Source organism: Drosophila miranda, chromosome XL (assembly GCF_003369915.1).
Source record: "Drosophila miranda strain MSH22 chromosome XL, D.miranda_PacBio2.1, whole genome shotgun sequence".
Taxonomy (NCBI): Eukaryota; Metazoa; Arthropoda; class Insecta; order Diptera; family Drosophilidae; genus Drosophila; species Drosophila miranda.
Window position 1 is genome coordinate 7,933,348 of NC_046673.1, and position 17,784 is coordinate 7,951,131.

Genomic DNA, 17,784 nt, shown 5'->3' on the forward strand with positions numbered 1-17,784 from the left:
CAAGCGTTGGCCCTATTGTTGCTGCTCCTCCCGCTGCCACTCCAGCTCTCTCCGGGTTGGCATGCAAACCAAGCCGAGCACGACGAAAGCGGAACGAGGAGAGTCAGGAGCCAGGAGGCAACTTGATTGGCATCCTCGCCTGGGGGTGGAAGCATAGCCCGAGGGTTTAGCGGGAGCCCGTCAGGTCAGACGAAGCCTAGTACAGTGCGGGCACTGGTACGGAAACGGGGGAAGGCATCGGCAACGGCAACGGCAACAGGACCGGGGGCAGCTGTAAAATGTCGCCAATGTCATTATGCGAGGCTTGCGCTAATCAGCTTATCATTATTACATAGAACTGGATGGTGATGGGGCCCATGCCGAACCGATCCCGCTGAGGACATACCAGAGGGCGATGCCAGATGATAGCGGAGCGAGCAATAAAAATGCTCCTCGCAAAAGTCTAAGCGCATTAAAATAGTTAGTTTCTCGAATTGGAATCGAGATGAAAAAACCCACTGGATTGAGGGGGAGGGGAGCGACTGCCTACCAGCCGAATACAAATTATGTCAGACAGGAGAAAATAAATCAATTAAAAGATTTCCCATCTTTCTTTCCTCTCCTTTGTATCTCTCTTTTTCTATTTTTTGGCAACCGCAGCGAAAGTGAAAGCCAAAAGATCCCAGCCCAGCCCCACCCAATGCGGTCTATTGGGGCTGGTCCCCCCCCCCAAAGGCCTCTAAAGCGAAAAGCTAATTAGCAGAGCGACCCATTCGACAGTCAGATTAGCCAGACAATGTTAATGGGTGGTGTTGGGCGGTGGCCGATGGTCGATGGTTGGATGGCTGGATGGATGGTTGGATGGATGGTTGGGGGCGTGGTCCGCCTGGTCAAGCATATTCTGCATGTTTATCCGTTATCAGCGTATATCATTAATTTAATGTCCCGCACATTAATTGACTTTGGCGGCTGCGGGAGATGGGACGATAGGAACAAAGACCATAATGTGAGAATATATACATAATGTTGTGTTGTAGCCGAGGAAGAGGCATGCCAATGGGTGGGGGAGGGGTGGGAGAGTGGGGGAGTGGCTGCCGATTGAACTATGTCCGCGAAATGGCCGGATAAATGACACAATGGCTGGATATAGGTGGATGGCAAGACACAAATGGAATGGAATGGTCAGAAGGCAATGAAATTATAAGTTCCGATTTAGTTAGCTTGACTTGAATAAAATATGTACTAGAAGCTAGGGGAAAACTTCATTTAGCTTAGGATCGGCGCCGTCATTCTTTGTCGTTTTTTGCTAAATATTTGGAGCAAAGTGCTCCCTTAGAGTTTACCTAGTGCATGTTTTATTGGGCTTTTAGGAATGATCGGAATATTCATGCACAATCTACGATCCCGATATTTGTCAGATCTGAATAATTTTCTCAATGGAAACCACAATCACACTACCTTTGGACTGACCGACGCTATTCCCATACCATATCACAACACATATCATATCATCCATAGCCACTGAAAGCGTTGTGTATTTCAAAATTTGTTCATATGAGCTCGTCTATTTTTGAATATTTTCACAGGCAGCACAGCGAATCCGGATGCCAAAAGATTGTACGACGATTTGCTGAGCAATTACAACAAACTTGTCCGGCCGGTGGTAAATGTTACGGACGCTCTCACCGTTCGCATCAAGCTGAAGCTGTCGCAACTGATTGATGTCAATCTAAAGAACCAAATCATGACCACCAATCTGTGGGTGGAGCAGTCCTGGTACGATTACAAACTAAAATGGGAGCCAAAGGAGTACGGCGGCGTCGAAATGCTCCACGTTCCCTCCGATCACATCTGGCGTCCGGACATCGTGCTCTACAACAAGTGAGTACTCGCCCCGGGGCAGCTGCAGCTGTCAGACACTCATGCTTAAACCTTCTAATTGAATACATCTCCTGCTCGTTTGGTCCTTTCTCCTCCTTCTCTGCTCTGCTTTTCTGCTTAACAGCGCCGACGGCAATTTCGAGGTGACGCTGGCCACCAAAGCCACTCTGAACTACACGGGACGTGTGGAGTGGCGTCCGCCAGCCATTTACAAGAGCTCCTGCGAGATTGATGTCGAGTACTTTCCGTTCGATGAGCAAACCTGCGTCATGAAGTTCGGCAGTTGGACCTACGACGGTTTTCAGGTGAGTGCGTCTCCTCCTCTACGACGATCTACGACGATAAGTGGCTTAGAGTCTGGTGCCGATGTGACTATGAGGTGAACGTAATCCAGAAAAGTACGAATTACTCCAAGCTGGAAGTGCTTGGTGTTCAGATGCTAAAGTGGCTATAACTTATCGATTGTCGCGACCACGTCTCATACCGAATTTCATGAAAACCTTTACGGTTCTATTTATTTTTAATATATTTCATTAGGAACCCATTCCAAATCAATATTTGTTCGATGCTTCATGGTACTTTCCTTCGCGACTTCTGTTCGTCAACGACTTGGGCAGCTAAGTCGGTCCCAGAATCCAACAACAATATACACAGTCTTTGGCGAGGCACAATCTTTGGTCTCAGGTCAAATTCATATTGATTTCATCCAGAAAATCAAATGATAATTATTTATGTGGGTATGTTTATACATAGATATGTATATCCTTAGTCCATATTCATAAGATCACCACTAGCAATAAATCTGTGCGGTTTTCGCCCAATACAATGGTAAATGTGATTGAATCAGATGAGCCTTAGCCTCTCTTCGTCAGGGCCATTTGAGGTTCTTCTATTCTAGCCCTTTGGCTAATTGGTTTATTAATTTGTTGCCAATATTCAAGTAACATTACGAGCTGCACACATACATACATTCCAGTATACATGTAAATATATCGCAGGGATGTCGTTAGGCAAGGGAATTGCAGCGCCCTAGAATTGTTTATCTCCCGCTGTCTCATTTACACATTTACAAATTGCTCCACCTAGGCTGTGGCCAGGTCTGAGCCTGGTTTAGTGGTCATAAACCGAAATGCGCTCATAATTCCTTTTGGCCCTGGCATAGAATTTCTCACGTTTTATGACCACAAAGCACACACAGAAACAGACAGTCAGACCAGGGCAGGAAAATACGTTTGGAATACAGACAGATGCAGATCCGAGTAGTGGTAAGGTGAACCATAGAGAGAGAGAGAGACAGAGAGAGAGAGAGAGAGAAAGATTTGGTTAGGACGCCCAGGAAGCTTCATAAAAATGTCTCTAGTGGTTTGGCAAAGAGCAAACAGCAATAGGGACACAGCCAGGATACCAGCCAGGGGTACAGGACAATAAGGCCGCCTGACACCTGCCCGGCCAAATGGCGGCGACAAAGCGACACCCAAGCAGTTGGAGGCCTCATAAAATTCTGCAACTGGCATTCGCCACACACTGCAACCCGACCGGACCGGGATGAAGGTGTACCCGGAGACCGAAGACCGGAGACAGTGGTTGGTTCTTCGATGGATGCATGGTGGCGTGGCGTGGCGTTGCTTGGCGTGGAATGTTCCGCGGTTGGGGCTTAACGAGGGCCCCCCAGCTAAGGCCTGTGACTTGGCAGCTAATCATGAAGTGGCATTAGTGGAGATTTTAGCCCGCTCCTTAGCTGTGCAGCCATCCTATTTATCTCTGACCAAAAGCCACAAAAAGAAACAGCCCGAAGGGGTTAACCACATGTAGATACCTAGCTACATTTGTCTGCTCATAAGCCCGGCTCATGGCCCTGACTGGGCGATCCTTGCTTGAAAAGATAGTGCCTCTTTTTATGGAGAATAAGACATCAAAATACTTCAAGAGCCAATACATCTGTAGATTCTATTTTAGTTATTAAGTCGGTAAATAAAATCATATCATTCGATGAAAGTACAAGACAACTTTCGATAATTTTGCATACGGTTTCTTAGGGTGTGCCTTTCTGGTTTTCTAACTACTTCACACCTTCGAGCACACTCATATTGAACAATTAAATCAATTATAATGGCATCGAATTACCTCAACTTAGCCGAAGACATTAACTGGAGCCACAACTCATCAAGTAGTTAAGCTAGTGGCCAATTGTTGGCAGATTTCCAACTCAAAATCTCTCGTTTCAAAGGACTGCAGTAGTTTCAAATTTTGATTTCACAGAGCCCCCGGCACACACCCCTATGGGGCCATAGGAAATGTTGAAATATCAAATTGCACCTTTCTATTCGTAGCCCACACTGAGGCGCACTGCCCCCAGGAGACGTTGCTGGGAGGCGTAGAAATATAATTCGTTAATCTGTTAAGCCTTCTAGGCAGCCTTCAATTGGATCAAATTGATTGGCCAAAGGACAAAGTACGAGTGGGCAAGAGTAGCTTTTGTTCAATTGTATTATATTTCCACACTCTGCTTGGGCAACTTGACTTTGAGCAGCAGTCATATTTAATTGACACGACAGCAATAAGATATTTATATATACGATGCATGTATGCAGATACATATGTGGTTGCTGTTATATTGCTCTTTACTACGCCTACATGCAAATTGTTCAGGCACATGAACAGGACCCAATACAGTCTAGACACATGCCATCCCATACGCAATACAATACTTCCACCTGAAGAAGGACACATAGAGTAATGAGCGGTTCGACCATAAAATCATACACAAATCTGTTAACATGTAGGTGTCTCTAGAAGGGATTAGCGTGGGAGCAATGCCGCACATCCCTCCATTTCTTAACTTCGGTCTTGGGTAGAATTTAGATAGTGCATAAGTGTGACAACTCCACTCACCAACACCGTCTGGTCATTGGGTCCTTCGAGCCGGATTCATCATTGATCTGGAGAATAGAAGCGGCATCAACACAGATATATACATATGAACACATATTCTATGTACATATGTACCCACACGTAGGTCCACTTTTGACTAATTTGGTAAAAAGCTAAATGCTCATTTACTATTAAAAAGGCAAGGCGCCAACAAGCATTTGACACGACACCCAGAGAGAGTGGAGCTGTCAGCGCAGCATTGTCTGCTATAGGCATAAGTGTGTGTGTGTGTGTGTGTGTGTGTGCCAACACTGAGAAAAATAAAAGTGTATTTAAATAATAATGATTTAAACTCGATAACAGGAAAAGCATTTTTCCCACTTCTAAAATGCAACGAAATCAATATTACTTAATAGGAAATCATTATCAGGTTATATATGTAAATCATACAAATGTATTCGACTTTATTGAATTCTGAATTATTAATTCTAAATAATCTGGCAAAGATCGTTAGCTCTGCTCTTCTTGTTGAGTAATTAAAGAACTATTCCGACTGAATTGCTCCCAGTGTATGGCATGTCTCTCTATGTGTAATTTGTGGTATGGCCTCTGTACGTTGGTGAGGTCTCCGACGCTCAACGCATAAATCAACCGCAAAATGAACGATATCAAACAGAGGCAAAACAAATTATTTATAAACTCTCCAGGGGAATCCAGGCCTCCATTCAAAGGCCATTCTCTCTCTCTCTCTCTCTATTTCACAGTGATGTGCGTGTGTGTGTGTTTGTGTGCGTACCTATGCATATGTATGCAGTAGCAGTAGCAGCCATTGCCTCCTCTGTCTCCATCTATCTCTTGCTATCACTGGCATCTGTACCTACACAAAAACGGAAATATTTCATTAGATCGTAGCAGCATCCTTATAGTGAAATTTCCGCTACCACTTAAAATAACAATTTCCGCTTGAGCTGCTTCAGTTCCAGTTCCAGTTGCAGTAGCAGTAGCAATCCCAGTGGCAGCATCCACGGCAGCAAGAGTTGCTGAGAGCACCTGGCAGGGCGCACCGCAGCCACATCCTCTCTGATTATTTTGCCTCATCTTGTTAGCCATTTTTGTATCCTCCGGCCCGAGTTCTTCTTTGGCTCTGTCTCTTCCGGGCTCTGTCTGATTCATTGATGTTCAGCCGACGTCGATTTCCTAATTTCGTGTCAATGATCCAAAGTCAGAAGCCAATATGGGGAATGACGGGATACTCGCATGTGTGCATGTGGCGCACAAAGGCAAGGGAAAGTTCATAGGCTCAATTTGCACACTTGATTTTGCACGAGCCCACGCCCTACACATTTTCTAACATACTCGATGGGAAGGAGAAAGTGAACGAGGCAAAGAGGGAGGGAAAGAAAGAGCGAGAGGAAGAAAGAAATCGTATTAGCGTCACTTTTCAAATTTCACGCTTTTGCAACAATGCCACCACGTTGCCCTGCCACATTCTGCAGCTCACCCCACGCCAGGTGTCTGCTTTTCATACTTTCTCTCAGCCTCAACCCACTCAACCCAATCCACCCACTCAAGCCACCTACACCTTGGCCATCGAAAATCGGTGAGGCGTAAATTGGCAGACAAAATACTCTACGAAATTCACTGGCAGAAAGGAAAGAATTAAAATTGCTGATGCTATGAACGCACCTGTGGGTTTATATTCAAAGTGAATTTAATGCACATGAACAAATCAAAAGGTGAAGTCAATGAATGGGAAACAAACCGACTATATTATTTAGTTTAAAATTAGTTTCACAGACACTGAGTGCTTTGAACTCCTCCCTGAGTTGCATCATGGAGTTTTTCCTTCTATTTAAAGGCACTGAACATTTTCCAGGAACACCTCATATACTCGTATCTTAGTAATTAGCTGGTATCTCTCGATAAGTGCCGTCGGTTCCCATGAAGAGGTAACATTTTCATTATCCCAATCCCTTTTAACCATCTAGTAAATTGGGTTAAACCATCCATACACACTCGGAGGATAATCGAAAAACTCGTACTCTGCAGTGTTCCTGCCACTTCCACACCTTGCAGCAGATATTAGATCAACGAATGTGCCCAGCTGGCTGGACATTCCTCTGGCAGGTTGCTTTCAGCCCCAGTAGCAAAAGAATGGCAGTCAGCGCCAGATGCTGCAGCACCAGGTCCTACAGCCTCTCAGCCGGTTGTCTCATGCTGCTGGCTGCCGGGTGCTGGCTCCTGGCTGCTAGCTGCTGGCTTCTGGCTGCTGGCTGCTGGCTGCTGGCTCCTATCCTTTTGTGGCATGCCAATTGCAGTAGTGTCTTGTCGCCTGTCCATGTCCTGTCAGCTGCATTCGTGCCGAACTAAGCAAAACTGAAACTGAACTGAGCTGAAATTGAAGTGCGGCCTTGGTATGTTTGTCCATTTCGGTATCGATGCTGTTGCCTGTACCTACCTTGACTGCCTCCCAGTCTCCGTCCCAGAGCCTTCTTCGTGTTTCATTCCATCTTTCTCTCATTCTTTTTTCCAAATTTTCGTTGGGATGTAAATTCGTTCTGAGTTCCGTTCGGGTATTGTGCATCTGACGTTGACAGTCAAATCGGAATGGCAACCCATGGCCGACCCTTAGCACGGGTCCAGGTCTGCCTGAGAAGGCCCGAGGACGCCAGAGCAACAGAGCAAGAGAGGCCCGATTGCCAGGTACTGCAGTCCAATTATGCTCCCTGTCGGCGTAACGCAGTAATTGTCTAATCACTGGCAATCGGCACTGAGGGAAATCAATGGGGGGCCTCAATATACACTCACATGGTTCAAGAACCAAGTCGAAGTTTTAATTTCCTTGGGATCTGAAATATAACTCGGTTAATACATTGTTGCCATGCAAGTTTATCGTTTCCTATTTGAATCGAAGAATAATACATTTTATGGAACACTTGCATACACTATCACTTACACTTTTCAAGAAACTTGGACTAGGATGGTGGAAAAGACTTCTCTTTAGAAACAGCTCTAAAGCTTGGCTGTTCAAATTTCAAAGAAATGTATAAAATACTATATGTTATTCATTATTTAAATTTTTCTCAATAGAATTCGTTTTATCGATTCAGTGATTACTTCTCGAATATATTCAAAAATTCCCACCATCGAAGCTGAAGTGGAAATAATATCTTGGATTTCAGTACATAGTGCATTGTCATATACAGATGCTAACATGTTGTATCTTGATGTATTCAACATTACATATTTTTCTGCAAGTGCATTGATTGCTCTCTCCCTCTCTCTCTCTCTCTCTCACTTACAGGTGGATCTGCGTCACATCGATGAACTGAATGGCACCAATGTTGTTGAAGTGGGCGTGGATCTATCCGAATTCTATACATCCGTCGAGTGGGATATACTTGAAGTTCCTGCAGTGCGGTAAGTTGAACACCCCTTCCTCCTTCCCTCCCAGCCATGGCAGGACCCCGTGGAGCACCCACTCAGCCACTAAAGGCCGCCAGGGATGCATCCATGCCCGAGCCTGAGGCAAGAGAAAATAATTTTGGCAGAAACTCCCTTGGCAAGTTTCTTGGACGCCTTGGACGCTGTCACAAAACACAAACACAAATCTTTCAGGATGTCAGGGCGCACACAGGTCAAGGATGCAAGTTTCTCCGAGAGATTTCTGTTGTTGCGGCAAGAGGACATGTACATAGGACTGCGGGTAATGATCATCTCGGTCGTCGGGCATCGGGTGCCGTCGGGTGTCGGGAGTGGGCGTGGGCGTGGGCGTGGGCGTCTCTCCATACATACATAAATACATACATACCTATGTATGTGTATAGTGCGGAATAAGGAGGGAGTGGCTTTTATTTACACTTACCTCACATCACTATTTCTCTCTCTCTCTCTCTCTCTCTAACTCTCATTCATTGCTTATATTTTTTTACGTGTTGAAGTTTTTAAATTAAAAAACTTTGGCTAAGGGAGCTGCCAAAAATAAATTATATATGTACCTATATACGTTTAAATATACATGGAAGCGGAAGCGGAAGTTACTGATGCTGCCTCTGGTTTTACTTCTTTTCTTCTGCCTGGTCATCCATATGTGTCTATGCATGGGTGGGTGCCCTAACCGTATATGTATAAGTATATTTATGTGGGTATGTGTTGGTAGATTCTTTTTTGAGTGAAAATAGGTGTGTGCCTGTGTGTGTTTCTTCGTTTGACTTTCGCTCTCCAAGTGAAAGTAAAAGCTTCTTGGGATATGGGAGCTGCAGAGACTGTTCTTTAATTGCCGAGCCCACCATTTCGTAGGCTAAAGGGGCGTGTGACAGGGAGAAAGGGCAGGAGATACGCTTGTGTGCACACATCAAGGAGGGGGCCAAAGGGTCTCGAATTTAATGTGTTTAGTCCCAAACAAAAGGCAAAAAGAAATTTTTGTTTCAGACGGAGAAACTTTTGCCGGATTCTTAAGATATTCGGATGGGCTCAGAAGAGAGCGAAGATGATAGAGGATAGACAGAGCAGACTAATTAATTAGTTGATGACAATGGGGGATAAGTGCACGGGGTGGTGTCCCTTGGCATACCCTTTCGGATGCTCTTAAGAGATTTCCCACATATTTTCCGTGTGGAGAAGAGATCATTGACGTCTGGGTATTATAGTGTCGAGGAACGTGTGCTGCGACTTCAAACCTTTCGAATTTTGAACATGGCAAGGATCGGAGTTTGTGATAAAAGGTCTCTTGTCTGTCTGTCAATCTAAACTATCAATTAACTATATACGTGTGATTATTGTTTCTCTTGAATTCTCTTTAATATTTGCTGAATTTTCTCCTTTCCGTACAGCCAAAATGTGTCTCCCTTATTGAGTTCCACTGCCTCCTCGAACACTTTTTGATTTTGTTTTTCCAATTGTTGATTTTCTCTGCGTTTTTTATTACAAACATTTCTCAAAGGAAGCAGAAAATCGTTGACCAAGTCAAGGTAGCGGATTCTGATGTAGATGGCTGTTGTGTGTTGTTCGTTGCTGTTTTTGTTGTCTCGCCATTGGCACGCGTGGCAGCCACAAACAAGTCGCGACTTGCGTCTCCAAAGCCATTTTATTTTTATATATGTGTATTACGAGCCATGGATGTACGCATGTACATATGTACGTGTATGTGTGTGCTTGGGCGAGCGAAGATTGCCCGTGAAAGTCATGAAAGTGTTATTTATGTGTGTCTCAACTCGACTACCCCCAATCCCCACTGCGTATGCGAGGGCCAGCGACAACAACAAAAGCCGCAAGCTCCTCACCTGAGTGTGAGAGGAGAGACAGCGGGAGAGACTAGAAAATAAGAGGAAATGCGGAAAAGTCCGAGTGAAGGACAGCAGTATCCTTGAACTATTCTGAACTGAAGTTGCGTGTAAGCCAAGAAACGGTCTATAAATCAGTTATACTTTCATCCAACTTCCCCCTTAATTTAGTTTCTATTGCTCACTTTTTGTCCCACATCCAAGTATCTTTCTTTTCACCGTTCCTACTGGCATACGAATATGTGTAGAGCTACCCTCACTTAAGACCATTCCAACTGTCCACAGTTCACATTCACATCCACATCTTTTATGTTTCCGTAACAGATTCTTTTTCTTTCCATTTCTGATTTGAGGTGCGATTTAAACATTCAATAGAGCTAAGAGTTACATAGCTCTTATTCTTGTTCTAAGTAAAACGATTAATGGTTCGCCAAGTAGTTCTGGCTAGCACTACATATTCCCAGGCAATTACAACTTAAAATTCAAGCGAACTCAACAATATCGCATAAGGTATTTCTAACAATTACATGAGGCCTATGTGTATCAAAGCCACTCCCATCTAATTCAGTTGTCCTTTGACTGACAACCTTAAGCATACGACCCAACCCAACGCACAATGTCAGTGCCCTTCCCTCTGCTTAACGCCCTGCAACACCCCTTGAGCAGCACGTGACAAGTGGAGATGACGGAGCAGAAATACACTGGGAGAAAAAATGTTAAGACCGATGAGTACTGGAAACGAGGCTCAAGTCATTGACGGGAATTAAAAAGTTGACAGCGCCAGTTACTTGGGTGTAAGTGTTGGTGGGAAGTGGGAGGCACACGCACACATACACACATACACACGTACATATGTATATGTCTGATTGCATGTGTGCGAAGGTTTATTTGGCGTCGTATTCGCAGTAAATTATGCCACAAGTGCGTGACACTCTCACAAAAGCGGCCTCTGGCGTTGGCGCCACTAAACCACCTAGTTGCCCCTTTATTCCAGGCAGACGTCCCCCCTACCACAGCACGACGACTCTTCCCCATCCTCCACCCAGTGCCCCTCCTTGACTTACTCCCTTGACAGCTTTTATTGTCTGCAGGCTTTTGCTGCTCCTAAAATGCTGCAACACAATTCATAGCACGTAGAGCAATTTTCCCATGAAGCCTCCAACCACTTCATCCTTCCGCTCACTCCCTGCACTCCCGCCACACCCTCTACCCCCGACTAGACCTTTCCACCTCCTTCCAACTCCTACAACTTGTGTACAGCCTCCAACAAGATTCCGTTTTAATGCGCATCGACAGTTAAATTAACTGAATGGCGAGGTGAACATAGTCTGGGGGCTGGAACCTGGCATGGAATGAGAGGCGTGGCAGGCCGCAGCACGTGCATGAGGGTAAGGGCCAGGTAGACAATCAGGCATTGATTGACAACCAGCCATACAGAGAGAGAGAGAGAGAGAGAGAGAGAGAGACCTGTGACTGTAAAGGTGCCAATGAAGACAACAAATAAATCGAAAGTCTCTAATCAGAGCCCATCAAATTAAATTTGGGTCTGGGTCTGGGTCTGCCTTTTCAACTTTTCGGACTCCAGGCAGGATGCCTCAAACTTTATGTTAATAACACAATCTTGGCAGGGCTTTCGTTTATAGTTTGCAGCTTTTACTGCAATTCAGTTGAGAGTTGATATCTTCCATTCTCCCCACACTAAATTCTGCTACTCGCCACTCTATTTTGCTCCAGGAATACTTGATTCACTCTTTTTAAACAGTTTTCACAACTTCCACATTCTTTTTGAATCTACCAATTTTCCGGTTTTCTTTAGAACTAAATTACTCAAGACTAAGCTCAAGATTGTACAGTATTCAATTCTATACTCGCTATTCGTTACTCGTTACTCGTTAGACTCCACTTTACTGCACTTATTTTTTTATACCTTTCCCTGTGGAATGCAGCTCCCCTCAGCGCTCTTCTTTTTACTCATTTCTCTTTAGGTACTCTTCTTTTTGGTATCAATATCGCTCTTCTCGTCTCTCACATTTTTAAACGGAATCAGCTTTCATTCGTATTTATTCCTCAATCCCTTTTTATATTTTCCTCCTCCTCCCTTCCTCACTCTTGCTCTACCTCTCTTCCTCTCTCTCTCTCTCTCTCTCTCTCTCTGTGTATCATCAGCTTCTCTATCTGCTTATTGGGTTTTCCCTTTTATTGTCATATTCCAAGCCATCCCTTGGGGGCTGTATTACGTCTAATTGCCCCAATGCGGCGCACAACATCGAATCAACACGCCAGGCACATACAAAATCGCACCACAGAACACACAACCAAATGGTCTCTCCATCCCATCCCATACCATCGCATCTGCTCTTAAGTCCTCTACAGGCTCCATTTAAACTTCCGTTGTGCCTTACTTTTACTACAGCTTGATTGCTTGATTACCAGGCACAATTTTGGCCGAGTTTGAGGTTTCCATTCCCATACCCGGCCCCATCCAATATTTTTATTAACCACCCCCAACAGATCGATTAAAATCATAATTAGCAAACTTTCCAGAGATGCTCAGTCCCCAGCTTTCCATTTTTTTGCGGTCACACCTCAATTGCCACACAATGTCCCAGTCCTTGGAGACTAATTTCCTTCTCTTCTCCTCTCTCTTTTCTGTTTTCTCGGGTTTTCCACATTTTTTTCAAGTCATGCAACGAAGCGTGTTTATGTTAGTTATTAAAATTCTATTACTTACTTTGATTTCTTTCTGGGGCCAATTTCTATTTCTTCTTTGCACGGATTTCAGGAACCTATCAGGGAAAAGTTGTTGAAATCAATCAAGCGTTGAGACCTTTAGCCATTGCCTCCATGCTGCCACTAGCACTCCCACTGTCACCTCTTCAGCCCCCACTGAGTAGGTGGTAATGGTTATGAGGCTCCCCATGGGGGACTGGGCTTCTGCGGGGTTCTTCTTTCCGTCTTTCTTTATGTCTTCGTTTCTTTTTTTATGTTGCCAATCATTCCGTATTTATGCGTTTGTTCTTTGACTCCACCAGCAAACAGCAAACAGCAATCATCAGGCTTCAGTTCCTCAGTTTCTCGTGGCCCCAAAACTCTCTTTTTCTCTCTGGGGTGTCCCCCGTTGTCAATCAGCTTTTTGACCATTTTTGGTCAGTTTAGTGTGTTCATTGGCCCTGCCCTGCCCTGCCCAGCCCTGCCATGTGCACACCACCCAGTTACGTGCCACTTTCCACATTCAATTTCGCTGGAATTTCACTTAATTTTTTGTGTGTCGCTGACCCAAAAAACCTTTGGTGGGGCGAGTGGGAGAGTGGAAATCTAAATAGAATTTGATTTAAAATCAGTTCTCTTCTTGGCAAAATCATTTCTAAAACACACACGCCACAAGCCCTGGGAGGGGCACTTTCCCTTTCAACTTATTTGGCTTTGAGCATTTTCGTTTTACTTTCCCTCTTTGGGGTTTTCCTCGTTTATTACGCACACGCCGCGTGTGGCTCAACGCATTGATGAATTGTTGCCAATGTTGTTGGTCTAGGAGTAATAGGAAGTGGAGGGCGGTTCAGGGCAGGGGCAGAGGCAGAGGCAGAGGTTGGGGATGATATGTCTAGGGGAATGGCCGGGCCTGGCCTGGCCTGTCCCGGCCTGTCCTGGCCTGTGCCTTCAAGTCAAATCAAACTGAAGTTTTGTTAGTCCTGACTGGTACTTTGTTGCCGTCTTTTCTATATTTCTCTATTTTTTTTCTTTTTTCCCTTCGTGGCGCCATCTCTCGGCGCCGTGCCCAGACACACGCAGGGATGTATTTATATGTGTATGTGTGTGTGTTTGTGAGAGGGACTACGCGTGTCCATTTAGTCATTTCCATTCCAATGTGTGCGTGCTTTTTTCTGCCTTTTTTATGATTTATTGTATGTTTTGCTCCTTCGGTACGTTTTGTTGCTAACCAACTAACCAAGCCGTCACCGAGCTTATTACACAGACCGACCTTTACACGTACAACAGCCCCCCACTGAACCGCCCCTCTACGTCCACGCCCACACATATTTGATGCTGACTTAAGGGTCTTTCAAGTTTTCGGACAAACGTCTGTCTGCCTGCCAGAGAGTAGAATGTCTGTAGATGCCAGGCTGGGGCTCATCTTTAAGGAGAATAAGCTAAAAGAAGTTCCACAGAAAAGGAACGACAGGATAGAGTCCACCTCGTGGACACTCCTGGCATGTTGACTAAAGCTCACTTTAGCAGACTTAATCTGTATCCATATTACATTTTCCTCGTTGCTGGGGATCGGCTCAAGAGGGGAGGAGCTGATGGAGCTATGTAGAGGTATAAACACACACACATATATGTACACAAGTCAAAATTCTCATGTGCTTTTGTTTGTGGTCATGCTGTTGGGGCAGCACATAAATATTCTGTGACAAAAGAGTTCGGGGACTAGCATTGTCAATTCCCTCCTATCTTTTGTGTAATTATAGCCTTTTTATACACGGTAGTCAAAAAGTATAAGGGTATATTAAATTCATTTAGATGTAATGGCCAGAACGAAGCGAGATCATGATCAGCAACCATAGCCGTGTCGATAAAGCTATGTTTATCAGAGCTCTGATACCACACAGCTACAAGTTTTTCATAAAAGTTATAAAGAGATATATTAGATAAAAAAATGTATATATGTACCGACTGAGTGCCGGGTATGAGTAGTGTCTCGGCACGATGACCTCTACTAACAACGTTTCAACTGGCTATTCCTCGTCCAGTGACGCCATCTGTCGGAGTGAGCGTGATATAATTCGTTCCCGTGCAACGGGGAATGATTAGAACAGCCAGAATATTCGTTATGACTAATTACTAATTAGAATGAAAATCGAAAAGTGCTGGATATTGTAATTGGATAAGTTACATAAATCACTGCATACATAAATATGATGTATGGATTAAGTATGATAGTAGTAGTATAGTTCACACAAATCACGTTTTCTTTTTTTCACAAATATATTAGTACTTTAATAATTTTCTTGAAAGCGCTTCGAGTATCGTAGTTTTGGATAGTGTACCTTTCTTTGCAATTCGACCTGCCTCAACATCATTTATGAATACAGCTTCCCGTTAAAAGTCTTGTACATAGATGTATTTGTTTTTTATGTGAATATTCGTTGATAATTTATGTAGTAGATCACTTTTTCTATATGCTTGAACTGTCCGTAATAGTGTCGTAATAGATTACTCGACCCCTCAAACTGGGTTTTTCCCTCTAGGCTCCTATTCCTCTTCCCCCCAGCGATTTATCGCGCTCTCTATATCTTCTCTACCTTCTGTTTCTTCCCCAATTCGGTTTTGAGTGACTGGCATTTGGAATTGCCTTGGCAAATTATATTTTATTGCTGCAGCCATCAAAACTAACCCACAAGATGTTGGCCTTCAGTCCCGGACTCCTTGCCTCACGCTTCCCTCCCACATCCACATCCACATCCCCACCTACAATATATGCCCACAGAAACCCACCCACTCCCCCTTCGGCGCTTTGGCCTCCATTTTGTGTGCCTATTGCCACATACTTCATTTCTATTTGGAGGCAAAGTCAACTGCCACAAACAGTTAGTTGCCTGCCGGCCACATCCTTGTCGTTGTCCTTGCCACCCTTGTCCCCCTCTCTAATCCTCTTTCCTGCCTTTGTGGGAAAGCGGGCTTTCTTTGCCATTTCCTTGGTTGTTTATTATTTATTTACAATATTTTCGTATTCAAAATGAAGCCGCAAGCCGCTCGGAATTATTGATGGCTTCACCATATACAACCCGTGCCAGGCCTTCCTCTCTACCCCTTTCTCGTGCCCGCCAGTTACATTTTTTTCTTTTTTTTTCCTTCTGCTCGGTGTCCTTTCTCTCGTCAGATCCTGTTTCAAGAGTTTCTGGAGTGCGACCAACAAAAAACGAACGACAACTGTAGGAAAATAAAAGTTTGCTTGACTCAATTTACAAAAATGTTCCCTCTATTTTGTTTTGTTTTGCCTTTGCCTCCTGGAGTTTCTTTCCACTTTTCTTCACAGCAGCAGTCAGAGATTATTAACTTTTAAATTATGCATTTTCCCAGGCAACGGGGGGCGGGAGGCCATGAGTGAGGGAAGTGGCCAACCCGTATGAATGATTTTCAAACTGATTAACGCAAATGGCTTACAGTTCTGCAGGAGATGTTTAGGATCCACAATTTACAATCGTTGATCAAATTCTAAGGACTAAGGGTGACTACTGGATCTTTGAAATAAAAACTAATAGCCATAGCCATGTGCCTGCGTTGCTTAAATTCTTGGGATTATTTTGGGAATTCCCGAACGGAATTCTTGCTTCCCAAGCAATGAATATTGTCTACAGTTATACATTCATTGCTAGCCATTCACAGTTTGACACTCACTCAGCAGTTAGGCCAATATTTTGTCAGTGTTTTCCAATATTTATCATGCGGCTGATGATTTATGCGACTGGAGTGCCATATATCTGCGAGTATGTGTTTATATCTGTAAATAAATAAATGTGTTTGGGGCCTGTCTGAGTGCCGGGCACTGCGGATGCCCCGCGTGCGGAAGCTGCCCCAGCAATAAACAAGCAACAAAAAATAGCAGCCCGAATAATCCTTAATATTTATATATGTATTTACGGGCTGCTTAACACAAATTTGTATTTTCCATTCTCAACAGCCTCCCCTCTGTTTATCTCTGTATATCTTTGTATATCGTTGCAGCAATGAGAAGTTCTATACGTGCTGCGATGAGCCATATCTGGACATCACATTTAACATCACGATGCGCAGGAAGACGCTTTTCTACACGGTCAACCTGATCATCCCCTGCATGGGCATCAGCTTTCTAACCATATTGGTGTTCTATCTGCCGTCGGACAGTGGCGAGAAGGTGAGTGCTCAGTTCCATAAGTTCTTCAAGCATACAACAATGTAAGGAGTCGACATATTAGTCAATACCAAAATGAACTGCCGGGGTCGAGTACCTGGACGGTCCCTGGACGTAGCTTTGAAACGCGACTCTGTTTTGCACAAATATGTTGGCATTCTGGAAAATCAAGAGACTCCTCACCTTTCACCTTCTCAAACATTCACTACACGGCCCTGGTGAAGGCCGTGCTTTGACGTGGAGGATTACAAGAAAGAGAGTGCCATGGAGATAGCCTCCTCCTTACCCATTATAGCCTCAGTTTTCTGGCCAGAATCTACGAGAGCACGTACTGTGACGTACTTGCCACATGCTTTCCGTCCTTATGGGATTTTCTACCTGCAGTTTAGGTGAGGTTTTAATGTTCTTTCCTGGGCTTTACTGGGCAAAAAGGATCAGTAATTGTTTTCCGACACATGTATTATGAAATGAAATCGAGAATACCGTTGATGAAGACCAACATTTTTTAGGATTCTCCTGTACCATAGAAGTTCGATGGTGAACGAAAGGGCACTATGGTCGAATTCGAAACACCAGATGGTTGATTTGAGACAATGATTAGATCAAGCCGTGACTAAGATCATGCTGTGACATGGGTACTAAATTAATTGAACCGTTTAACGAAGAGTTTAAATCACCAAGGACTTTATCTGAAAGCCAGGGTAAAACGGTTCGTTTCACCCTCTGAAAGTGGTATATGTTTTATTATGGTTAATAATAGGAGATTCCCATTTAGGGAACCAGCTCAGTAGAGAACTAACTACAAAGCCTTGGATACGATGGCCTCTGCCCTCGGTGAACACACATCTCTTTGACAGTTTCCACTCTATTTGTAATTTT

The 17,784-nt window shown here is 44.2% G+C and overlaps 1 protein-coding gene across 4 annotated transcripts in view; it reads left to right on the top strand.

The window, feature by feature from the left end:
- LOC108159083 (acetylcholine receptor subunit alpha-like) overlaps positions 1–17,784 on the top strand; it is a 100,454-nt gene that overhangs the window by 63,739 nt on the left and 18,931 nt on the right. For all 4 annotated transcript variants that reach the window (XM_033386198.1, XM_033386212.1, XM_033386219.1 and 1 more), the window contains 4 exons: positions 1,566–1,860; positions 1,985–2,165; positions 8,036–8,151; positions 16,740–16,908. In XM_033386198.1, coding sequence (XP_033242089.1) covers positions 1,566–1,860; positions 1,985–2,165; positions 8,036–8,151; positions 16,740–16,908 — 761 coding nt within the window. The remainder of the gene's footprint in view (positions 1–1,565; positions 1,861–1,984; positions 2,166–8,035; positions 8,152–16,739; positions 16,909–17,784) is intronic.